This window comes from Megalobrama amblycephala, linkage group LG1, assembly GCF_018812025.1.
Source record: "Megalobrama amblycephala isolate DHTTF-2021 linkage group LG1, ASM1881202v1, whole genome shotgun sequence".
Lineage (NCBI taxonomy): Eukaryota > Metazoa > Chordata > Actinopteri > Cypriniformes > Xenocyprididae > Megalobrama > Megalobrama amblycephala.
This window is the reverse complement of record NC_063044.1, coordinates 64,107,783-64,134,672: the sequence shown is the minus strand read 5'-3', so window position 1 is coordinate 64,134,672 and position 26,890 is coordinate 64,107,783. Positions and strand designations below refer to the sequence as shown.

The 26,890-nt window shown below is 36.2% G+C and overlaps 1 protein-coding gene across 5 annotated transcripts in view; it reads right to left on the bottom strand.

Moving 5' to 3' along the window:
• stat3 (signal transducer and activator of transcription 3 (acute-phase response factor)) overlaps positions 1 to 26,680 on the bottom strand; it is a 34,689-nt gene extending 8,009 nt beyond the window's left edge. For 3 of the 5 annotated variants that reach the window (XM_048209295.1, XM_048209320.1, XM_048209330.1), the window contains exons 1-16: positions 12,031 to 12,127; positions 10,890 to 11,023; positions 5,827 to 6,070; positions 5,415 to 5,507; positions 4,291 to 4,372; positions 4,088 to 4,188; positions 3,792 to 3,943; positions 3,554 to 3,712; positions 3,377 to 3,469; positions 3,237 to 3,296; positions 3,112 to 3,141; positions 1,821 to 1,914; positions 1,237 to 1,284; positions 1,048 to 1,131; positions 310 to 408; positions 84 to 219 (exon numbers count right to left, since the gene is read on the bottom strand). In XM_048209295.1, the coding sequence (XP_048065252.1) occupies positions 84 to 219; positions 310 to 408; positions 1,048 to 1,131; positions 1,237 to 1,284; positions 1,821 to 1,914; positions 3,112 to 3,141; positions 3,237 to 3,296; positions 3,377 to 3,469; positions 3,554 to 3,712; positions 3,792 to 3,943; positions 4,088 to 4,188; positions 4,291 to 4,372; positions 5,415 to 5,507; positions 5,827 to 6,070; positions 10,890 to 11,023; positions 12,031 to 12,069 (1,648 nt within the window). In that variant the 5' untranslated portion in view covers positions 12,070 to 12,127. Of the gene's footprint in view, positions 1 to 83; positions 220 to 309; positions 409 to 1,047; positions 1,132 to 1,236; positions 1,285 to 1,820; positions 1,915 to 3,111; positions 3,142 to 3,236; positions 3,297 to 3,376; positions 3,470 to 3,553; positions 3,713 to 3,791; positions 3,944 to 4,087; positions 4,189 to 4,290; positions 4,373 to 5,414; positions 5,508 to 5,826; positions 6,071 to 10,889; positions 11,024 to 11,355; positions 11,654 to 12,030; positions 12,128 to 26,458 lie in introns of those variants that run through there. The other 2 variants (XM_048209304.1, XM_048209311.1) reach the window with 2 other exon arrangements.
• Between the last annotated feature and the right edge of the window lie 210 nt (positions 26,681 to 26,890).

Below are 26,890 nucleotides of genomic sequence, written 5' to 3'. Positions count from 1 at the left end.
TTATTTATTTATTGTTTATTTTCCAGGTTTAAATAAAAAATAATTTTAATCTCCACTATATATTAAATAACACACATACATACCCAAAAGTTTCTCTGCAAGTGTGGTGAGCTGCTCAATGGTAAGTCCTCTTTTGGTTGTGGATGAAAATTGCCAGCTGAGCACTTCAGCCACCTGATCCCATGTTCCCACTGGAGGTTTGGTGAAGAAGTTCACATTCTGCCAAAAAAAAAAAAAGAGGACAATTCTTAGTAACATATACTGTATAAGCTCTTGTGCTAACAGTAAGTATGTGGATCCATTTCAAACCTTTGGATGGTTGGTCAGCATGTTGTACCACAGGATGGACGCCCATGCATTTGGCATTTGACAGATATTAGAGATGACCACCACTGGGAGAGAGTGTGTCTGGACAGAGATAAAGACATTTATTTATAATTTAGAATAGCAAACCCTGCTATTTTTGAACAGCATGCTCTGGTGGAAATCTGATTAGCACAAATAGAGACCTGAGGTTGAATAATTATTAAGCAACCAGAGCTGAACAGCTTAATTATCTTGTTTAATTAACCTGCTGTGTGTGTGTTGGTATTTTATGTGACCCTGTTGTGTCCATCCTCAGAAAAGGAATGATTTTGCATGTACTCTTGTCAGCTCATAATAGGCATCTATGCAGTGCTGTGTGTGGTTATGGGTTTAATAAGTGACAGATTACCCAAGGACACGCTGCCTGGTTACATATTCATATCCTCCTACTGCTGGTACCATGGTGACAGCCTATTACAATGACCTTAGTGGCTTTCAATACACTGAACCAATCACCAGTAGCAGTGTGATGGACTTAATTGGTAATGAGGGTTTAATAATCTTCTCATCTATAATTTGATACACAGCTCAACAAGACAGCATCTTGGTGACAGGAATCCTGTCACGATCAGACATGGTTGACATTTTATTTTATTCTAAATTCTTGATAAAAATGAGTCATTTTTAGATGAATTAATCCAGTGCCGCTGCTGCCAGGAGTATTTATGTGTAGTTTTTCACCTCAAGGTCGATCTTTAGTCCTTGGTGGTAGACCTCTGTCTCGAATGTGATCAGGTGAAGTTCTTCAGTCACTATCAGAGACGCCTGTAGTTCAGAGGGCAACGGTTAGGTGCTTACAACGACTTCTTCAATAGAATCCCTAAATAAAATGAAAAACTGTGAAATAATGCTAATTAGACAAAGCCTTACATCACTGTTGGTTCGGCCTCCATTGCCACATCTCTGCTCTCGTAGGGTCTGAAAGACAGAAGAACAAGTCAGGACTATAATGCATTTCAAGCATATAGTCAAAAGCTGATCGAGTCTCCTTGAAGCTTGTATGGCATATTCAATTTATTATATTTTAAACTAAGGAATTTTGTTGAGGCACTGTATGTCCCAGGAGTTGATTCACATGAAAGAAGATAATTTTAACTACAACTATCTAAAGGAAGAGTGAAATAAACCATTTATTGAGTGTGATAATGTTTTTTTTTTCTTGATGGTCTCACAGTCAACAATCAATTTTGCCTCTAATAAAGTTGTTTCAAAAGTTATTGTACTTATTTACTAAGCATAAAATAACAGCGTAGAGCTTGAGATGAAAGATATTTAATGCTAGACATTCTCAGTACACTAATAAGTACATGTAAGTGTGTTTTAAGGGAGTTTAACTTTGGTTCAGAGGGCCAACAGTGTCCACAGTTGAAGGAATACACAAATCTAGAGAGCATTCGGTTTTAGACTCCCAAAAAATAAAAAAATAAATAAAAAAAGATTAGTGTATTGCTTACCAGATGTTTGAACTCTGCTGACAGGCTGCCATTGTTGGACTCCTCCATGTTCATCACCTTAGTGTTGGTGCCAAGGATGTTGAACTTGCGTGAACTGGTGGAAAAGAAACAGAGGACTCTGTAAAGCAACAACTTACAGGTACAAGCAAGAGAGATACTTAATTTCGCCACATTTCCCTGTAACTGTACTCCCACATGGAAAGAACCTATATGTGGATATATGCGCATATATGAAACCTATATGCACATATATGCACATATATGATAATATATATGCTGCATATATGCGTATATATGCCACATATAGGCAAAATTGAGGTGCATATATTTGCATATACAGGAAATATAGGTCTCCTGTATTGCTTCTTCTATCCACATATAAGCCCTATACATACAAGATATGTCTTCTATATAGCTAATGGCAGGATCTGGTCATTTTGTAGCTCATATCTCATTTTTGACTGTCATACATGATGCCTAGCTCATATTTTCTATTATCAAGGCAAAAACTAAGAATTAACGGAAAAAAATTATGCAAGAACTTATGTATGTGCGAACACGTGAAATTGGTATCACATGTAATTGGCATGTTATGGAATTTAACTATGGCAATATATTACCATGATATATTAACTATGATATCTACACGTTTTCCAGAAACATTTACAAGGTCAATTCTTTCTTGTATGAAGATAGTGGAAAAGAAGGAAATGTATAACAAAATATATGTAACATATATATATATGTGTATATATATGCGTACATATATGTGTACATATATGTGTATATATATGTGTACATATGTGTACGTATATATATATATATATATATATATATATATATATATATATATATATATATATATATATATATATACACACACACATATATATATATATATATATATATATATATATATATATATATATATATATATATATATATATATATATATATATATATATATATATATATATGTGTGTGTGTATATATATGTGTACATATATGTACATATAATATAGGAAAATGGCCAATTTTATATATGTCACATATATTAAAAACCTATATTGAAACCTATATGTTTATATAGGTTTTTTCCATGTGGGTTGTATAACTTGATAGAAATGAAAGTTCTAGAAAATATTTATTTTATACAACTGTTTACTTAAAACAAGCTAATAATAATACATGAATTATTCATGAATAATGGCCAATATAAATTGGTCTATAAATACAAATAACCATGTGACAATGATCAAAATGGCATCTTTTTTTTAACCTCAGAACTCACCCTCTAATGGCTGCCACGTCACCTGACTCCCTGCAGAACATAGGAGGAATAAATTAAAATTGGCTTGTCAAAATACAACTCGGAGTAATTCCGTTCTGATGTCAGAGACAGGAAGTGGGACGTACTTGTCAATACAAACTTTGATTTTCAGCTGGTAATTCAACTCTGGGAATTTCACAAGCAACCTGAAAGAGAGGAGGGGGAAAAGATTCACAATTTGTGTCTTGACGTCCTTCCTTTATGACTCATCTCTGCGTTTACCCACCTGACTTTGGTGGTGAACTGAACTCCTGTTTTGATGACAAGGGGTCGGTCAGGGTGCATGGGCATACAAGGCTGCCTCTCGACAACAAATGCACTGCAATCAGACAAGCACACCATCATTGATCAGTTCCTGTTTCATTCGTTTTAAAGTCTAACATGTGAGTGCGTGATTTCAAACCTCTTCATAAGGCTGCGGAACAGGTCAACGATTTTCTCCTCCAGAGCAGGGCGGTGCTGAATAATTGGATCTCCTTTGTACGAGACCTTTTGTTGAAGCTCCTCCAGTTTCTTGATCTGCTGTCTTATCTGCAACTGTGACTCAGCCAAAGAGGTTATCCTGAAAGACAGAGATTGAGAAGAAGGAATCCAAAAAGGTAGGATTCAAAAGCAGGTTTGTTTGTGAACAGACTGCGTACCATGTCTCTAAGCGGTCCAGGCAGATGTTCGGTGGTCCTCCGATGCAAGCGATCTGCTGTCTCCTCTTCCAGTCGGCCAGTTCTTCATCCGTCAGATTCTTCTGCACAAAGTCCATGGCAGACAGCAGCCCTGCCATCTCAGTCACTATTTGCTGCAAAACAGAGAGCAAACTTTTGACACATTTGTAAATGTTGTGAAAAAAAGTGACTGGTCATTGTTTTCAAGATTGCAGCAATCAACTGTACAGTATTTTGGTTCTTGTGGTCATTCAGGATAAGGATTTACTGTATCTCACCCTCCTCAGCTGATCCAGAGCGCTCAGCATCTGCTCCAGCTGAGACATCTTCTGCCTGGTGGCTGCAGCCTGGCTGTTTCCATTCAGGTCCTGGGACAACTCTACACGGTGACATAGATTTTATCAGTGATTAAGGCTAGTTAAGAGATTTTGGACAAAAAAAAAAAAAAAAAAAAAAAGACAGCAACATGTACTCATCATACCTCCAGCACTCTTGAGAGTTTTGTAGTTGAAGTCAAAGTCATCTTGCAGATTTTCCAACATCTTCATCTTCTGCTCCATGTCCTGTATAGAAGGAGGAGTAAGGCATCTGAATGAGTGAGAGGTTGTACCCCATAAAGGACAAAATATGAGACCCTCATTTTGTGCTCATGGCAAAATGTTAAATAAGTGCCTTTCAAACTGGGGCAACAAGGGGGTGCTAAAGAGTTTGTAAATAATAATATGGTAACACTTTATTTTACAGTGCCGTAGTTACATGTTACTACATGTAATTATTATAGTAATAACAGTAAATTATGCATAATTACAAGTAACTAAACCTAAACCACTCTAAAGTAATTACATGTAGTTAATTAATAGTACTCAGTACTTATTTGAGTAATTACAATGTAACTTCGGCACTGTAAAATAAAGTGTAACCAATAATAATGATAATAATAAATAATGCACTGGATTTTAAAATCATCACATTTTCATTATGCTTTCTAAAGATTGGTTGGAAATCAGTGAGATTAAATCATAATAATTTTATTCTATTGACAACCCTAGTTGTATCTTTTCAAGTTTATACATTTAACAGTACTCTGAGGGTAAACAAAAAATACATTGTCAACTTAAAAGAAAATAAACATAAAATATGGTAACACTTTATTTTAAGGTGATGTAGTTACACGTTACTACATGTACTTACTATAGTAATAACAGTAAATTATGCATAATTACAAGTAACTAACCCTAATCCAAACCTTAACCCTAACTCTATAGTAAGTACATGTAGTAAATTAACATTACTCAGTACACATTTAAGTACAATGCAACTACGTCACCTTAAAATAAAGTGTGACAAAAATATAAATCAGTATTTATACATAAAAATATTTATATGCCTTATTATTTTCCCTTGCAAGGGGATCAAGGTTTGTTTGAAAAGCCCTTTGCAAAATTATTACTTATACATGTCAAACTAAACGCTGTTAGACAAAAGATGTGTCTTCAAAACAGCACCTTTTGGAGAGATGATAAAGGGACGTACTGTATGTGTAACTCCAATTGTGAACAAAACAAACCAATGATTTTTAATTAAAGTGTGATTTTATGTACCAACCTGTACTCTCTTCCTGATGTCCTGCAGGTTGTGCTCCAGTATCTGCTGTTTTTCTGTCACCACAGTACCCGTAGGATGGGCAACCTGGCCATCCTATGGAAGAGAAAGAAATTGGAGAAACAGAAATCTCAATATGTCCTTACGAAGTAGAATTCATTTCCAAGCACTTTATGTATACTATTACTGGGTGTTTAACTAGAAAGGACCTGAAAACTGTTCTGGTGAATAAAAATATATGGATTCTATGTGTATTTTAATTATGAATTTATTCATAAATGAAATCCAGATGGACTAGTTTTCCCTCTTTGTTTTGTTTGAAATTTATTTACCGTAGAAGCAGAACAAATATGAAATCTCACCCATGAGTAAATACACCATGTGTCTGTGCATATTCAAAAGTGTGTGTGTCTACCTGCTGCACAGTGGTGGCCGTCTGCAGCAGACGTTGCTCTTCCCACAGGCAGCGGGCCACGATGCGGGCGATCTCCATGGGCTTCTCCAGATACTTGCTCTGCAGGTGCTGTTTGATGCGCCGCAGGTTGTGTTGGTACAGGACGTTGTTCTCCTGCAGGAAGCGGCTGTACTGCTGATCAATCTCACCCAGCAGGTTATGGAACACGAGCGTTGCGTGAGATTCCTTGTTGGCTGCATACGCCCTGTGGCGGACAGAAGCAAATGGCTCATGTGATAGGTAATGCACAGCTTCACCCATTCCATTCATGCACTTGATAATTAGCAACATTATCTAGTACGGTATGTTCCAGGAAATAATAAATACAAAACGGGTTTAAATGTACAGTATATTTATATATCATTCCAACCCCTATGATAACTAAAGCTTTATTCAGACCTTTGTATTTGTCTAAATGCTAAAAAAAAAAAAAAAAAAAAAAAAAAAAAGTAGTCAAAGCGAAAAAACTGACAAATAGTGAGTATTGAAAGTACTATATAGTCTTGTGCTGGTATGTGGCGGTGCTGCTCGCTGTCATCATCGGACACATGATCTCACTTCTTCTGCTGTTACTCAGCAAAAATTCCGAATTGCTGACCTCATCCAGCAGTGAAAGAAACAAGTTATCGCTCTATCCATTATGCATTAGCAAGGAATTCAAGATGATCAGGATAATATCCAACCACCAAAAAAGCAATACTTTTGCAGAGCAGACTGAAATGTTAGATGTATAAGGTCAATTGGCTAGTTCAGTCACTTTAGCCAATTTAACATTATACACATATGCCAGCATAATATCTAATTATGTGCCTAAGGTAAGCAATATAACTAAAATTTTATATCAAACTATTGATATATGTTGTGATGCAGTTATTTGCTGGAAATGTGATGAAAACAGATTATATATTAAAGGTCCCGTTCTTCGTGATCCCATGTTTCAAACTTTAGTTAGTGTGTAATGTTAGATGTATAAATAAAATCTGTAAAATTTTAAAGCTCAAAGTTCAATGCCAAGCGAGATATTTTATTTAACAGAAGTCGCCTACATCGAACGGCCAGTTTGGACTACATCCCTCTACTTCCTTCTTTAATGACGTCACTAAAACAGTTTTTTGACTAACCTCCGCCCACAGGAATACACAAGAGTTGCGTTTGTAGAGTGTGTTTGTCGCCATGTCGTCGAAACGCTGTTATTTTCATCCCGCAGTCCAATCACCGGGTCTGATTCCGGCTCAAATTGATAGGGTAAAATTAAAGACATGTTTACAATAACACTGAGCGCATGCATCTCCACGTTATGGTAAGAGGCGTGACCTTTCCGGGCAAGATGCGCTAAACTGCTGTTGAATCACAACACAGGAACCGCTGGCACAATCAGAACTCGTTACGTATTTCTGAAGGAGGGACTTCATAGAACAAGGAAGTCATCAGCCCGTTTTTATGACCGTGGAAACAGCGGTATACAGATAAGTAAATTATGTGAAAAATACTGTGTTTTTTTACACACGCGAAACATGAACACATGTTATATTGCACACTATAAACACAATCAAAGCTTCAAAAAACCACGAAAAATGGGACCTTTAAATATGTGTGGTCATTTTTATTTTATTTATTCATTCATTTATTTATTATTGCATGTTGCTTTACCTAATTTTTTCCTCTTGATGTGCACAAACTAAAACAGTTAAGATTATTCATAACAAATAAATAAAGTTGGAATCAGTGCAAAAAAAAAGGTTTATATTTCATTACTCTTGCATAAATAACAAACACGGTCTTTTCCACGGGTTTCTATATACTCTGGTATAAAAGACACATCAAAATCTATTTGTTCTCTACCGTCAAACAGTACCGTCATACCACCCAGCCATATATGTGTCTTTCTTATTTTAGCTTCTCTGAACAATTTCTTTGACAACTGCAAATTAAATGAGATCACATAACGGTTGAGGACTGTTTATCTACATAAACAATGGTTGGTTTACAAGCACAACAATCGCCACCAGTCTTTGACCTGAAGCTATAATGTGCTTTTATCAATAAATTACTGACTTCATTATACTACTGACGTTTGTCCCTTTGTGCGCTCAAACAAATGATCAATTCAGAAAGTTCTTTGACAGTAATGCCAGTAATGACAACCCAAACATGCCGAGGGCTATTTGCATTGTTGTGTGTTTACTTTGATAACACTAACTAAAGAAACTGAGTGCATGAGATGGCCATGTGAAGGACAATGACTTTGGACTTTCCAACCAAAAGCACTAAAATTTTCCACAAAAAAATAGCAGTGTTCAGTTTAGAAAAAATCAAAAGAAAGGGGAAAGAGACAACATTATTGATCTATTAAAAGAAGTGTTTCTCAACTGATGGATCGCGACCCAAAAGTGGGTTGCAGGACCGTTTTGAGTGGGTCGTCAACAACAACGTAATTCTAAAAGTTTTTCTGATGCGAAGCTTTTATTTTAAAAGATGTGGATGAATGCTGTTGACTCTTCTTTCAGACGCAGTTCGTAAGTAAACTGTGCCTGAGAAAACGTGTTGTCTTACTTCAGTATATGCGGTCAAATTAAATGTCGTCAGGCTATATGTCAGTGTCATTATTTTGACATTATTTTCACAACTTGTTACAAAATAAAAGTCTCTTACTTCAGAAAAACAAACTTTCCTGTCCTGTCAGATGGTTTACTGTGCTCTTCATTTGCACCCACAAATGTGAAGGCGCGTGCTGTACATCATTTCACTATATAAACCGCAAATAAAATTACGAGCCTGCAACATTACATTATCAATTAGTAAGTCATGAAATTAACAAAAAGTAATAGGAAAGATATGCACCATTTACCAAGGTGCGATCTTCTTGTCTTTCCTATTGTGATGTATATTCAAGTGAAACGGTTTCTCGAGCAAGAAAAAAAAATATGTAGGGGGGACTTGATTTTGTCCACTGGGAATTGACTGAGTCATTGTCATTGTCGTATTGCAGCTATCTCATGTGAGTGACACGTTGACCCGCCCCCGCGCCAGTAAACACATCATCAGAGAAGACAAGAGATGTCACTGCAACAGGGAGGAGAATTTGAAAGATTACGAGGGCACATGACTTAAAAAATAATTATGTGCACCGATAAATCCTTTATAACAATAATCCAAAAAATAAAAAATAAAAAAAAAAGAATTGTCCATTTTGATTTTAAGGTGACTTTAAAGAGATATCTCAGCTTTACAATGATATCAACTAACACTTAAAGGAATAGTTCACCCAAAAATGAAATTATTTTGTCATCATTTACTCAAGTTGTTCCAAACCTGTATGAATTACTTTCTTCTGCTGAACACAAAAGAAGATATTTTGAAGAACGTAAGTAACCAATCAGGTGATGGGCGCCATTGACTTCCATAGAAGTCAAACAACTGTTTAGTTACCCATTCTCATCAAAATATCTTCTTTTGTGTTCAGCAGAAGAAAGAAATTCATACAGGTTTGGAAAAACTTGAGGCTGAGTAAATGATGATAGGATTTTCATTTTGGGGTAAACTATCCCTTTTATATACCATAACTCAAAGGTTCTCTACGTGTAATGTTTAGAGGTATTGAAAGGGGCCTGGGAATACTTCACTAGTTAATAACTAAACTAAATAATATATTAACACAATTTAATTTTCTTGACAATATTTGCATCTCCTTTTAAAGATGCATGCTGTGATACAGAGACTAATTAGGAGATGAAACCGGACATGAGTCATTTCAGAGTGACATTTTATAGTCCACAACACAATCATAAAGAAGCCATTCACACTGAAGAAGTGAGAGAAAAAAAACTCAGATAACAAAAATGGCACTGGTTCGTGTTATTGTTCACAGCAGACTTTCCAGGATCAATTTACGGGCAGAGGCGTGACATCACCACAGATGACTGACATTCTAAGAATAAGGAAGTTGTAGGAAACCAGGAGGCTCGGGTGTATCTTCAGCAAGACTCTTTATTGAGAACATGCTGTTTGGCCTTGCAGTCATCAAGTCTAACTAAGAGAGCTATACACTGTATTTTATAGGCATTCAATGGGCTTTCCTTAAAGATTTTGACAATACTCAAGGGTGACATCCTTAGATCAAAGTAAGAATGCAGGAAGTTACCCCCAAATACAGACCTAAACCAAATCATAGTGACACTATCAAATGGTTTGAGGTCCAGGTCACAGGAACTAATCTTATGTTAACATTCACACATAGTTTGACTCTCAATAGTAAGATCAAAGACTGGCAGAACCCCCTCACTGTTCAATCTAATCAGTAAACCATCATGTTAATTTTGAATGCCCAATACAATGTAATTCAACTTAGTTTTTATGTGATGTTATGTCAGGACATGGGAACGGCAAACCTTAAACAGATTCCAAAATTTGTATTCCCACAAAGTGCACTTCCAAACACAATATTAAGGAGAGATTAAACTCTCTTCTCTTGTTATCACAAAGTCTGTTGGTTTTAAAATCATTCTGCGAGAAGCAATCAGCAGGAACGGACTCTTTCAAAATAGCACTCTTAAAATTCGGCATGAAAGAATATTCACTCTATCTGTTTTGTAAATGCATGTTATAGATCATATTTTGAAAGATTCATTGATGCATACGTTCGATTTAAAAAAAAAATTGACTTTGTGATATAATCTAAATATCTTATCTCGATCCGGGGACAAATGCCAAACTTCTTCAATCATTTAGTCCGCTTAAACCCCACACCTCCACACCTGACTGGAAGCTCACATTCATTTTTAAGTGTAACGGCCGCATCCCAAAAACCAATCAACAATTAATGTATACAACCAAGTCCCCTGCGCTACTTATTTTTCTTATAATCCGTTACACTTGCATGTCACAAAGTTTCTTCACAAAAATCGCAAAATACCAAAACATAATCTAAACAAATGTTAAATCTTGGGGCTTTAAAAAAAGCAGACCTCCAGAATGTCAAGGTCCTTATCTCTTATGTCATATCCTGTCTACTGCTGGCAACTCACCAGTCCTGGCTCTCGATCCATGGGGCCAGGAACTGCCGCAGCTCCATGGGGAAACTGTCACTGTACAAGTGATACAGCTGCTCCAGATACCGCGTCTCTAACTGCTGTAACTGATTCCACTGGGCCATGTTGACCTGCAGGACAGAAAGAGAGAAGGAACTGAGAAATCACTTGACACACGACAGACAAACAAAACGGGTCCGTTCAGCTTGTCAAGATTTTTTTTTTCTTCCTTGTTCCTTCCTCATAAACAGTTGAAAACAAAGGCGAACTCAAAGAGTGGAAGCACCTCAACGGCTGTTGAAAACAGACATAAATAGCACATAGCAAGGTCTCCAATACTTCTATATGCAGTTAAATTCGCAAAAGGAATACCTACTAGGTAATACTGTCTGGTCTTTACTAGCAACCCAGTCTTATCAACAAAACAGAAAAACATCAGAGAAGTAAAGGAAGTGCTTGTTACCAGCGTGTCAAGGCCACAGAAATCAGTGGCTGTTGATCGTAAAGCAGCAAGAGCATCCGTTCAAAGAGGAAAACCTCAAAAGCCCATGGACACCGTTTCTCTTTACATTACCTCAATATGCTGTTGAACACACACTCAGAGTTTACCACATCCACACCTACTCAGAGGTTTGTGCTGACAAACAGACTAAAAAAGACCAGTGCTGGCACACAACATGTTTTCTTTACACACGATCTCTCAGGTTTGTACACTGAAGAAGGACAGAAAGAAAAAGGACACGAGAAAAGGGAAATGCATCCTCAAGTCTGTGTTTAAAAAAGACCACATGCACGAAACTTGACTGCTTTTCTTTATTTCACTTCTCTTTTGACTAAACTCATCCAAATACTGAGTTGTAAATTGGCCAAACAAGAACTTTCCTTATAAAGTTATATATATATATATTAATGTAGAATTTACATAAAGTATATAAAAACAATAAATATTACAATTTTCATTTTTAAATGTATACAATTTATTTATAATTTATCAGAACATAACCAAACTTATTCTTTACAGAGTATGTTTAATATAAATTACTAAAGAGACTATTAACAATTTTCCATCACATAGCCTTATAAAAAAAAAAAAAAGGGTAAATAAGTCTAAAACAGAACTAAAATAAAGCAAACTTACATTGTTATCCACAAAACGAACTGCAAGTTCGCTCGCCATGTCTACCTGTGTGCGCCGTGTGCGCAATGAGGAAGTGAATATGCACAGGTGAAACTAAAAGAGTATGAGGTGGAAGGTTGGACTTGGACCCATAGATAGGAATGCCTGATACGTTGAAAGCACTGCCATCTTGGAAAGTATATAATACTTGTGCAGACTACTGGCTGGATAGACTACTTTATGCTTTAGTTTCTCTAAGTTACCTGTTGGATTTTTCACCATTATAAGGTCATTTTACTATCCATGTACAATAATTAAACCATAAAGTTAAAGGTAGGGTAGGCTTTTTTCTTTTTTTTTTTTTTCATAAACGCTGTTATTCTAGTTAAAACTGAAAAAAAAAAATGAATTCATACCGGTTGATGAATCAGGAACCTAGTGTTTACATGACTGCTAAATACAAAGATTGAGTTGATGTGCATGTTTATTTGTCAAGCTTCAAATTTGAATTGATTTTTAGACATGCGCACAGTCATTTATGACACTTTATCCAACAATAACGACATACTGTGCATACTATGTCATTACGCCATTTCTAGGTCATTGCACATGCTCAGAACTTTCCAGTTTCAGTTTTAAATCCGAACAAGTGTTTGTCTTATCGAACAGATAACAATCTGAATGAAATTTTAATCTGATTTGACCAATTAATTCTGACTGAGGTGGTTACATGTGACTTTTTATTGTGCTACTAGCTAGGGCTGCAACAAACGATTATTTTGATAATCGATTAATCTATCGATTATTATAACGATTAATCGACTAATCATCGATTATTGCACTGATTAATCAGTAAGCTTTGTTCGATTATTCTACTTTAGCAATTAGTTCAAATATTAAGTTATACTGTACTTTTACTAGTAAATAAAACAAGGAAATCACTTCAGCTTTTAAAAGTGTATTTTTAATAATTTTCAAGCCAACTGAATAGACCAATATCCTTCAGGTTAAAAAAATATAATCTAATTATGTGGGTTTTTTTTGAAAAATGAAACAACAACATACATACACACACATATTATATATATATATATATATATATATATAGAGAGAGAGAGAGAGTTTATGGTCACTGAATGGCTTTCCTGAGGTAAATGTTACATTTTGTGTGATATATTTGTTTGCAAGTTTTATTGACTTCTTTCTGCGGTTAAAACTCCGATTAAGTGATTACAATAGAGATGGATTCATTTCAGTAAGTTCAGTAAGTACTTTTTGATGTTCATTTATGTTTATTTCGCGCTGTAATAGAGAGGAATAGGTTCACATGCCGCTTGAACCGAGGTGTTACAGCGATCTGCCACACAACGTTAAACAGCGTCACAACCACAAGTATTGTTTGAATCCCGTAGTAATATTGACTGAATTTAAAAGCTTAGACAGTTTTATATCAAAAGTAACCTGATCTGTCGGTGCGTTGTCTGTGTCCTCTTTGCTCTGCGATGCATCTTTCACTTTGTGAGAAAATGAACGTGTGGCGTGAGAACAGTGAGTTTGAATGAGAGTTGGTGGCCCTGCATGACAGTATTCTGTAGTTATGCTAAACGTTATGTTTGTTATGTTTATGCTATGTTAATCTCCCACATTTAACGGGTTCGACTTCGTTTGCACTATGCTCTCCAAAGCGCTGACTTCTTTTATTGAATTGGATCCGGGAGGGCTGCATTACAGTATTGCGCTACAGCGCCCCACTGGTTACACCGCGTTATTGCAGGCCCTTCAAATATGTCGTATGAGATCAAGAGACTATTCGACAACAAAAATATTTGTCGACAATTTTTTATTGTCGACGTTGTCGATAATGTCGACTAATCGTTTCAGCCCTACTACTAGCCTGATTACAATTGAATTATTAGGGTTCATGTAAACACAGCTAGTAACACCAAAGCAGCAGACCAATTCTCAGACCAATTAACAACGTGATGCCACCCCATTAAGTACACACTTGTAAGACAAAAGGCAAAACCAGAAATCTTGGTCTGGATTTTAGTTCAAGAACATCATATGACATCAATGCTATGCCATGGATATTGGTATAGGACTCAACAATGAAGATGGGAGTGTTTAGGGCCAGTTGACAGTCACTTGTCCTTTCGGGTCAGTTCTGAGTTGCCACTGAAAAATTAGTATCCTTTCATACTGTACATTCATTTTTATGCCTCGTAAAGAAACATTTGGTTTCCAGTGTTGTATTCTACACTGTTATTGCAAAATCTGTTGATTTTTCACCAACATTATTTTATCTAGTTGGTTAACAAAAGGGGTTGGTTTTGTCAACATTTCAAAAATGGCTTTTAAAGTTACAGTTTTGAAAGAGTCTTTGAGTGGCACGCTATAAATAAAATGTATTAATATTATTTATTACTATTAATGTTTTGTAATATATGCCACCATTTTCCAGCAAAAGTATGTTTATTAATTTATGAAGGTGCATTATTACTGTATAATATTCAACTTGTTGCATTTTTCTTCTTATAAAAAAAGAAAAAAAACGTTATTAAAAAAATACTAAAATATTTATTTATAATATAGAAATTATATATAATAAAAAGTATGTTTCGTTAAAAGAATTCTCACTTTTTTGTGGCAGAGCAAGTAAAAAAAAAAAAAAAAACACGAGTGAATATATTAATTCAGAAGAAACAACCAATATAAATCCAAATGCTCCTAATCAGTTTTAAAACCGAAATTGAGCATACAAACAGGAAAGGATGTTTCTGTTGCACAATTTACATAACTCGTGGTTCATCACAAAAGGCATCCGTTTTTCAGGAACACTGCACTTTAGATGATACACATAATCTTGGATCATATTGCCAAGAACTTTAACAGTAGAGGAGGAAACCCCAAAGATTATGATCTATGTACTCCCTGAGGGAAGATTTAGTGTTCTCCCACCACCTGGCATCCGTTTTCAGTTACAGCTAGACAATTCTCCCAGTAATAAGGTTAAATATTCCCAGGAATATTAGTGATGATGACCAAAATCATCTCCTGAGAAACAAACAGCAGTCAGATGACTTTAGATCAACTCACATTCATAATGCTCTTAGTTCCTGTATCAGCTCTCACACTGCAACCTAAATGTCTGCTGATTACTTACACAACCTAGGAGAGGCTCAAAACAATACCCTGGGGCTCAATTTTGGTTAGCCTTCCTTCCTTGAAGTGCTGAGTAACTAGATGCTTTTCTCAGAGCTAGTGTGAGCTTAAATGATGTTGGCTGGGTTTGTGGCTCAAAGTGCAAAGAGAAAATGTCACAGACACAGAGGATGAGTCATAGTGAGCTTAAGATCAGCAAGTGTTTGAGGTTGTAAAACGTTCTGTCAGAAGAATCCAGCAGCCCCTGTGGAGAGCCGATGGAGAACAATAGGCTCAGAGATGGGAGGGATTTCGGGTAAAGTTTGGAGGAAGTTTATATTCCAGCTCTCAAATGAGTTACCATAAACTAGTGTATGCAAACAACCCAAAACCACACTTCAAGTTACCCAGGGAGATCAATAGCCTGGAGTCTAGAGGTGTAAAAATGTATTAAAATTAATTTTCATATCTATAGAAAATAACTTCCTGTTATGTCAAACAACTTCCTGGTCGACCTCACTGGCAACTTTGGCTACACTTGCAGATTTTGTGAGTATTTTGTAGGGCTGTACGATTAATCGATTAATTGAGTTTCGATGTTGATTTTAGCTTCCAACTATTATGAAAATATGATATGAAATAAAATGATTATTGTGCCCCATTCTGTTCCTTTCCTTACAGCGCTTTCGCTCCTCCTTAAAATCACAAATTTAAAGTGAAAATCGGTAAACTCATGTAACATTTTGTAAAATGGGACGTGCTTGATATTAAAAAGAGTTGTTAAAAGCGCAAAAGCGAAACCCTCTGAGATGTAGCAGAATATGGACAAAGCAAAGTGAACCTTGAGCTTCAGGTGCGCGCCTGAACAGCCAAATACTGTATACACAAAAATGTCAAAATGCAGAGCTTGATGAGAATTCACATAAACCCATTCATTTATGTCTTAGGTGAACATAAACAGTTGGGAGAAAATAGAATATTGTATCATAAAATTACATCGGCGATGACCTACAGCCAATGAGAGAGCAAGATAAACAGCAGCGGGAAGTTTGGGGAGGAGTTATAGACCAGAATATCAGCAAGCATGGCTTCGGTTCAAAAAAAGGCTCCTTCTCTGTCTATTTGGACTCAAGAAATGGAGGAAAGTTTAGTCGAACTTGGGCAGGAGCACCCATGCCTATTTGATGTTTCATCAGAGCTGACAACAAATCCGGTCTCACAGATGACCTTGGCTTATTTCCTTATCACTTCTTGTGTCTGGTTGTGAAGCGTAGTTTGCAGACCAGACAGAGTTGTCGGCGATTCTTCCTATTGTAAAGTCATGCAATGTGTAACCCCCCCCTTTCGCCGATCCATCGTGCAATGTGCACACAGCAGCAACTGACTGCTACCCCAGATAGTTGTGCAGCTTGAAAAGAACAGTGATCTGACGACTTTGAAAATCGCACAACGTGAACTCGGCATTAGATGAAATCATCTGAAGATAAAAGACGTTAAATCTCTCAAGATATCAGCAGAGGATTAAACAAGTACAAAAACAGCATTACCAGTTTCACTTATTACTAACCAGTTAAAGGGTTCACCCAAAAATTAAAATTACCCCATGATTTACTTACCCTCAAGCCATCTTAGATGTATATGACTATCTTCTTTCAGACGAACACAATCGGAGACATTTACAAAATATCCTTGCTCCTCAAAGCTTTGTAATGCTTGTGAATGGGGGGGGGGCACGTTTTGATGCCAAAAAAATGCATCCATCCATAATAAAAATAATCCATACAGCTACAGTGGGTTAATAAAGGCCTTCTGAAGTGAAGAGATGGGTTTTTGTAAGAAAAATATTTAAAACTTTATTAACTATAATAACTAGCCTCCGATAGATGGCCGTACGCCTCTATTTGCAGCAGAAGAGCAACCTCTGACCAGACACAATGACGAACATGGAGGCGCAGAGGATAGAGCAAAACAAAACACCGGTCACAAATTAGAATTATAAAATGATAATTTTTAAATAGAAATGTCGGAGGATTTTGATATAAGAAAAGAGGAGCTTAAGTTTGTTGCCCAGGCCTATTTGTTTGAACCGTGAGAGACGCCTACGCTTACGCTACTCCTACATCCTGCGTCATACATCGCTTCAGGGGTTACTCATTTGGGGCAAGTCGATTTGCGCATTATAAAGCTTTGAGGAGCAAGGATATTTTAAATATAATTCCGATTGTGTTCATCTGAAAGAAGTTAGTCTTATACACCTAGGATGGCCTGGGGGTGAGTAAATCATGGGATAATTTTAATTTTTGGGTGAACTATCCATTTAAGAATTATTGAGAATTAACAGAATTAACAAAGGTTAAGATGTTGATGTTTTATTGAAAATAATAGTTTGGCTTGAAGTCACCCAAAAAGGCAGTTGCAAACAAGAGGCTAAATGGGACTATCGAGGTTGCTGGGGACATTAAGGGTGCTTAGTTTAGTTTGAAACAGGGTATGTTTCGCATGAAAAAATTGGTTATGTGCAAGCAGTCATGCGGACCCGGGCACTGAACCCGAGACTACTTGTATGAGTCGGTCTGAGTCCAGGAATTTTTCACGTGAATGTGAAAGCAACTTGGACTCTGGTGCGCACTTTTTCAGGAAGTAAAATAATCATACATTTTAGGCGACGAAGACGTCATTAGTAAAGAAAACATTTTAGGGATGACAGTGGTGATTTACCTCGGATACAAACAAGAATGAGTGTGCAGTGTAATTGAGGATAGTGAGTGCAATCACTAGCGGCAAACGAATGGCTTGCAATCAGTTGTCTCCTCAAAAGAGTCTGTTTGCGAGCAGCAGAATGCCACCTTCATGTGACACACATACAGTAGATGCAACTGCATAATGGCACCAAATTAATAAAAAACACACACAACATATTGACCAGCATTCTGTTTTCTATCATGCACCGTGCACTTTTGTGATGACGTAAGATATGCACCAGGGTTCAACAGAAGTGAGTGTGAAACCAGTCGACCAGATACGACTGTGGTTTAGTTTGTTTATAGCCTACGCTTAGCTTTTTAATTAGGCTTCAAAATATATAAAAGTTGTGTTCATTTGTGAAGAATATCATGAGGAACAAAACATGCAAGAATCAGAGCTTATTTTCTGCAATTATCCAAAAGCCAACAGAAAAAACCTATTGGGTTTTTGTCAAAGGAACCTCAATGGATCAATGGATGTGACACTCACAGATGAGGCCAATATTGAAATATTAAAAAACCCAGACCACCTGGCTTTGAACTGACGTTTAAACTTTCCATTTCCATGAAGGTTGAGGAAGGAGCGAGCTGTGTTTTGATCTGTCGTTCTCTATCTTTAACAATGTCTCTCACCTCCTACCTGCCTCCTACAACATACTCTTTCAATCTTATGGGGTACCTATGAAGAGATGCAGTTTACTTAAGTGCCATTTCCTGTGTTTCCACTGCATGACACTGATTCTTTGTTATTCCGATAAATTCCCACAACTTACCGTAACACAGCACAGGAACATATTCAAAACATACAATTTACAAACACTCATTATTCCACTACAGAACCCCTATTTCCATCAGACAGGACAATGTAAATTTATCCAAAGTGCCGTACAGTATACTTCCAACAAATCTACCGGGAGTAGACCTTTGCATAATAACCTGAAGAATACTTCAGTTTTGATGCAAATGCTTAGCATATGCCTGCATCCAAATCTTTGTCTAGTATCTACTTTATTCCTCTCTAGAAGTGACTTCAGTGTTCACACCTTGTGGACCAACTAAATAGTTCAAAACAAGGCTGATGACAAAATTTAACGAAAAGTCTTCCTCATTAGCACCCTATGTAGCACCCCTTACAAGGTTTCAACACACAACATTTTAGCAGTCATGAAATCTACTGAAGCTGGAACTATGCGACATCTATATAAAAGCTGCTGTCCCCAATAAAGTTAATTTATTGCATTTTAACAGAAAAAAAATATCAATGTTTATTTTTAGCAATGTAATTTGCTAGATATATTTATATTTTTCATTAAATATTAAATTTTTCTTTACAATTTTCTTTTGTTCACTGGAATATTTTTTCTTTACAAAAAAAATTGTAAAGCTGTAAAACAATACAGCTGTAATGTAATCCATACATAAATTCATAAAAAATATTTTTGCTACACATTACTGCTGCTTTCAAAACTATCACTATCAAGTCATTTTTGCAGTTTTGACAAAACCTGTCTATGTTAGCCAGATAACATTATCTTGGTCACAAATCAGCAGAATTTGCAACAGCACTGTAGAATACATTACAGAAAACCAGACGTTTATGTTTGCGAGGCATAAAAAAAGGTTGTACCAGATCAATGAAAGTGATTGTTCTGTCAACTGGCCCAAAACACTGTCATCATTCTGACAATCCTTACTGTTGGGTCCTTTAACCAACTTTAATCCAAAGTAATTTTCCTTTTAATTTCTCCTGAATATTTGTCTGGTTGTTGTTTATCACTTGTTGGAAACAAAATCATGCTTTCTGGCCAAGTTGGAATGCATTTCATCCTGATCCCAAGATCATAAACATTATGAAAGACATGTCAAAGTATGAAGAAATCATAAACAAAAGTAATAAGGAAATCTTTAAAAAAAAAAAAAAAAAAAGTTCCTGGTTCATAACAATTGTACATGGTATGTAACTAATCTGAAAAATGAATGCAGTATGAAACGGCAAAATCTGCAATTCTGTGGACTGTCATTTGGACTATTTGAAATATGGTCTAAATGATCTCATAACCAATTAGTAACAAACCAAACTGAATCATTTTTAGTTAGTCTGTAAAACAGCTGATGAGAACCTGACATCTAATCAGTCCTATTTCAATATTCAATATGTGACCTGTGTCTGACTGACTTGGCCATCTGTATCAGGTTTAAAAATAAGTTTATCTGCTGTAGTATGAACACAACCTTTGAGTCTGTTAAGCAGGAGAAAATCAAGGTCTCCAGGCTGTCTGGTGAAAAGCAAGCTCAGGACATAAGTAATATCAGGAACAGCTGACAGCTGCTGACTGCACTTCAATGAAACTAACAGGGCTTTCACATAAGCGTGCAAAACTCCATACCTGTGTCAAGTGAAACATGGAGCCTATACAATATGATGATCACAATGAAAGGAAAGTAGGCCAGATGTATCATATGCTTTTGAGGTGGCAAAAGTATGTCATATTCTGACTTTCATCTTACACCAAGTTAAAATGATAAAGGCCTTGTTACCTGAAATGCCTTCCTTGTGCAGGAAGCCATTTTAACACTGACCTATGAGCCTCTTTAAATCAAGAGTTTGCGTAAAAAAAAGAAAAGAAAAAAAGATATCTGACTGGTCTTAAACATCACAAAAAATGTCATTTAGATCCAGCTGAAAGAACAAAAATAGAGTAGGAGGAAACTAGATTGAGAAACTGTCAAAGATCTCTCTCTCAAAGATATTGTCTGCAGTAAGTTTTCAATTGCAAAATTTTACAAATTACAAAATTTTCTAAGATAAGATAAGATCTCTCTCTCAAAGATCTTGTCTGCAGTAAGTTTTCAATTATATATATATATATATATATAATTGAAAACTTACTGCAGACAAGATCTTTGAGAGAGAGATCTTATCTTATCTTAGAGATCTATATATATATATATATATATATATATATATATATATATATATATATATATATATATATATATATATATATATATATAAAATTGTATAATTAAAATTTTGTAATTTGTAAAATTTTGTAATGGAAAACTTACTGCAGACAAGATTATACAATTTTACTGCAGACTTACTGCAGTAAAATTGTATAATCTTTGTATAAACTTACTGCAGACAAAGATTATACAAGATTATACAATTTATATATATATATATATATATATATATATATATATATATATATATATATATATATATATATATATATATATATATATATATATATATATATAAAATTTTATATACTCACTGTGTATATTTAGTGAGGGCAGCTGAACAGCCAGGATGACAACATGAACAACATGACCAGAATTACATGCTTACTAGGGCTGTGTATTGCCAAGAATCTGACAATATGTATCACGATACAGAGGTTACGATACGATTGTGACATATTGCGATACTGTAAGAAAGGCGATATATTGCAATATTTCTTGTTTTAGAAAGAGGATCTAATTTTAGAAAAAAATGTCATAAAGAACATCACCATATGCATAAAACCTGACAAACAACGTTATTTTATTACTATTACTATTTTGTGCAACCTAAGGGAAAATAGTAAAGTGACTGCAGGATTCTTCATGTGTATATGTTTAAAAGTTTCACAGTATAGCAGTTTTTAATTTCTAATCTTTTTAACAACAGAAATTGTGTGGTCCATTTCATGACTGATTGTCTGTTTGTTTTATATTTAATACTGTAAAGCTGCTTGCTTTAAAGCAGTCTATTGTATAAAGTGTTTAAACAAACACGCCTTCACTGAAGTGCTGAACTGCAGAGCTGGAGTAAACATATCCACATCGCTATGATCAGATGCTTTCTTTCTGCTGCCACCGATGTCTTTTTTGTTGTGTGTTTATTTTGTTACCGAGAGGAAAACGTGCAGTACATATTACATGTTCTATCAAAACGCTTCTCAGCAGCACAGATGACGTTGGGATGTTAAGCGAGCTCTCAGATTCAACGCGTTTCCCGAGTTTTGGATTTTAACATGGCCTATTTTGCAAACAATAGACTATTGTCGATCTCCTCAGTAGTTTCTTTATAGTTGAAGCCAAAATGAGTCCACACTTCAGCTCAGATAACACTGACATCTAGCAGTTGGGTTTTATACAACCTCTGGTTTAAACTGAACATAAAGCCACTAATCTTGGATGTAAATAAATATCGATACAGTGTTTTTGAGAATCGATACAGTATCGCCAAACATAATATCGCGATATTCACGTGTATCGATATTTTCTTACACCCCTAGAATCGATACAGTATGGCCAAACATAATATCGCGATATTCAAAATTTCTAAAGCTAGTAACTTCTTTCTATGCAAATAAGATCTGATCCCACTGACCTTTAACTTTCATCAGCACAGCTTAGAGAAACTCAATAACACCCACATGCTAATCCACGGACCAGGAAAACATCCGTCACATTAAGAGAGAAACCCGCACATTTACACTCAGTAATTTTCCTGCATTAAAAAGTTTTGATTACACCCCAATTATTGAACACTTTTGCATTGATAATAGGGAGTCATTCTGGAGGGTTATTAAAGCAAATCATTTTCTTAAGGACTATTTCCTTCTTGATGGAATTGGCTTCAAAGGTTCAACAAATAACTGCTGTGAGACCTCTCAATGGTTCCAACAATAACAGCTATAAATCAATAACTTCCCCACCCACATATTTTCAACTGTGAAGGCTTGTCTTCAACCGCAGTTTCCCCAGTGTTAGTTTGAAATATCTGCCATGCTGATTGTTGCTAATGTGACAACAAATGCGATGCCAATAAAATTAAGTTCCTCTTTCGTTTCAACCAACTGGAAAACTAACTAGGAATTTCATGATGCATGGAGGATATGTTATGCTAATACTCAGAGACCGCACATCCGCATATCACCCTGATACAAACAGCATGACCAAATAACACAGATGCTGGAAGCACTATGGCAAAGAGCAGATCCAGAACTTTTTTTTTTTCTTGGTATGTGGGTGTAAATAAGAAACCTACAGAAACAGCTGCAAAGGAGGAATCAATGGAAAATAGTCAAAGATCCTATGACAGTCATCTATCAGTAGGGTGAATTCAGGCTGATTGAGACACATTTTGCCATTGAGATGAACTGGAAAAAGTGTCCCAAACAACCTGAATTCACCCTACATATCAATTTAGATAAAGCAATTTCCCCCCAAAATAGTATAAATGAATAATATGATGTTCCACTACCAGCAAAAAGTTCATATCTCCATCAGTACATCAGTTCACTCAGTGGTGTGAGTCATTAGGGTCACCCAGATAAAAAAACAACATGTGCATATAAGTTGTCTAATGTTGCGGTCTGAGTCCCTGGAAGAACAAACTCTACGCCCTTCTCTGAAGTGCATTCTCTGAAGTGAGAAGAGACTGATATAGCAAGGGAGATATTATCATCTAATTGGTTTGACTTATTTTAACTGATCCAGACGTGTACATTCACATGCAGACGATAATCTAGGGGTTATTATTACAGAAATATAACATATAGGCCTTAAATTTACAGTTAAAAACACCTGTGTGTTTCATCAGCTGTATGAATGACATTAACTCTGAATATAACTTAGGGCTGGACGATAAAACGATAACGATATGTATCGCGATAGACACGTGATCGATATCAATAAAAAATGTGTTCGATATTTTTTATTCTTCGTCGGAAGAAAACAGAGGTTGCGAAGCAAGTTTGGTTGCATTAACAAAGGCACTCGCTCTCTGGTAGGACACGCAGGGAGTGACACGCTAACAGCCAATCATGTAACAGTATCAATTTTGTTTGCGCCATATCGTTGTCTCGTGCTGGAATCCTCTTCAGTAACCGGCGACTGATAAGCAGAAAACGAGTGCCACAGCGAGCGAGGAAATTGTAAAAGAGGAAAAGTGTTCATTGTGACATTTTAATTATTTGAGTTTTCCATGGTTGTTGACATTTCTGTCTTAATAACTGAGGGGATTATGATCAGAGGAAGGTTAAGTCTAAAATAAAAATGTTTAAATGTAATATATTTTTCTTCTTGTCCTTATTTTAAATGGGTCATAAAAAATATAAATAATTATCGATATCGACCGATATGAAACACTGATATTGTGATACAGTTTTCAGCCATATCGCCCAGCCCTAATATAACTTATATTTTACAATTAAAATCTGTTTTTTTTTTTACTTTATAATGCTGACAAACACCTTAAAAACACAGGTGGTAAAGAGAAAGCCACATGATGAATAAAAGCTCTTCATCACAATTTGTTGCATTAAGCACCAACATATAGAAGGTGCAGCATACAAACACAAAACAATATCACAATAATACACATGATTTAACTCTAAAATAATGCAATAATGTAACATAAAACCCTAATGTGCATAACTAATAAGAGAGAAAACTAATAAGAAACATATAGTTATTTCACCAAATGTCACACAAACAGTTCTGGGAATGTCAATGTCTTTTTTTTACTGTAAATTACAAGATGATAACGATCATTTTTTTACAGTGTAAAGTGCTTCCTGGTATTGCACTTTTTAAACAGGAAAACAAAAGAGGAAGCTGCACATGACTAAAGAAACATAGGATGAAGGTATGGAGCACTAATTATTGCAATCATGACTTAAACATGTATCATTAAACTCCTACCCTTGCGGAAAAGAAGTGATGCGGTAACATGTGATACCATCATGTTTTCAGCCAGTAACACCTTTAAGAATGCGTTTAAGAACGCATTTGACTGAATATACAATATGCTTCTTGTGAACTTATAAAATTCGGTACAAATTTTAATTTCATGTTATTTCTTTCTTTTCTTTTCTTTTTTTCCCCAGATAGTACAGGGAAAGCAGTCATCAAGTGTGCACCACACATGGGAAATGCACCTCATGAAGTTACTTAAAGGGATAGTTCACCCAAAAATGAAAATCCTGTCATCATTTACTCACCCTCAAGTTGTTCCAAACCTGTATGAGTTTCTTCTGCTGAACACAAAAGAAGATGTTTTTTAGAATGTATGGAATTTTCCATAGTATGGAAAAAAAAAAATACTATGGAAGTCAAAGGGGACCAGAAACTGTTTGGTTACCAACATTCTTCAAAATATCTGCTTTTGTGTTCAGGAGAAGAAAGAAATTCATGCAGGTTTGATAACAGGATTTTTGGGTGAACTATTCCTTTAAGTGAATATCCAGTGTATGCAAAGGGCGGATCTCCTAATCTCTCATTTTTAATGTGTTTATCGTTCGGGAGCATCGTGCAGACTAAAACAGACTGAAACTGGTCTCATATGGCGTGTAAAAGCAAAACGACAGGAAAGACTGAAACGAAAATGCGGTGGCCGACTAGAAGCAAAAGACGCCGCCGCCGCTCTCCATCCCACATGAGGATTCCCTCGGCCATATACTGGAAGAGCTGACGTCAAGGCGCAGAGGTGGGGAATCCCCCTGGAGAAAGCGCGTGTGAAAAAATGATAACCTTAAAACCTATGCAACTGATAGAAAGAAAGCCTAAAGCACGAAAGCTGCCAGAACAGGATAAAAGGCTGTTTTATTGGGCCTAATCCACTGAATGCAGCAATAATGAGAAGTGAAATCGCGAGACGTTTTCTAGGCTAGGCTACTCTATTATTATTAATAATAATAATATCATTATTTATAATGGGATTTTTTAGTAAATTTTTAACCTCGTCTCTTTTCTTTTATTTTCACTTTCGTTTAATAGCCTATATTTATTTATTCACCCTATTTATTATAATAATTCAGAAATTTAAGTAGCCTACAGTTTCGCAATACTGTGTAAATGATGGCAATCATGCCAGTAAAGCACTGAGATTCTGGCTCTGAGTATCAAGGCCTGTTTATTTTACACTTGTCCCTTTCTCACTTTCACATATGTGTTTCTTAAATTTACCTCGTCCAATTTAATTTCAGCATTGTCTATTTGGTGCTATAAATACACTTTAGCATTGCAAATGTCGACAAATAAGGCTTTATTGACTGGCTGTGAGAAGAAGAGATGAAGGGGAGTGGGCTAAACTGACAAGAAACGACACATCTATAATCGCACCATGGCATAAGCAAGAATCTGCATTTATGAGGAAACGAAGATGTGCAGCAAAGCAGCTGAAAAAATCCCTCTGACATCAGGTTACAAAACATGCATTCAAGCAAACGGAAAACTTTGTGTTTCTTTGTTTTGGTTATGTGCGTGGCACATGTTTGTGAAACTAAGTTATCCATGTAACCACTCGTCTTGTCACAGTAACACTTTCTTCCAGCTTCATGTAACGGCTCATATGAAACAATGTGTAAATTATTTCCGTCACGAGCGCATCCCGTCCTCAGAATATAGCGGTTAAGATTGTGATCGATACACACCAGCACGGCTTGAGCTACAACAGCACTGCAGAGCACATTATGACACAGAAACTGATGTACAGAGAAACATCCACAGAATAGCGTCAAAGTGCGGTACTTCACTGCCTTGAAAAGCGACGTGGCTGGACAACTTACCCCTCTATGTGTCGCTCAAGGTGTCTGAGAAAATGTCCCCCGCCGAAATAAGCGCAGTCAACACGTTACTGACTCTAATAACTACCGTTTAAGAGATTATACGCTATTCTAAAAAGATATTTTCAACTTTTCCGTCACTACAAACACGCAAGCTAAAGTGGTCTATGCGAAAACAGACTGCACATTTCCAGTTTCTCTTTGATTGACAGGTCTTTGACGCTCTCGTGAACGAGATCAGGATTTTGACCAATCACTGAGCTCGAATGACGCAGATGGGGCGGGTCATAGAGCCAGCGCGCTCGAGACCGCCTGTGTTTATTGCCCTGGCTCGGCAGGCTGTTCCGCTTCTGTCCTCCCTCGTAACGCGCGGCTGTGAGACGCGGCGCGGCGGGGGGAGAGCGAGTTTCTGGAACAGCGCGGCTGGAAGTCATC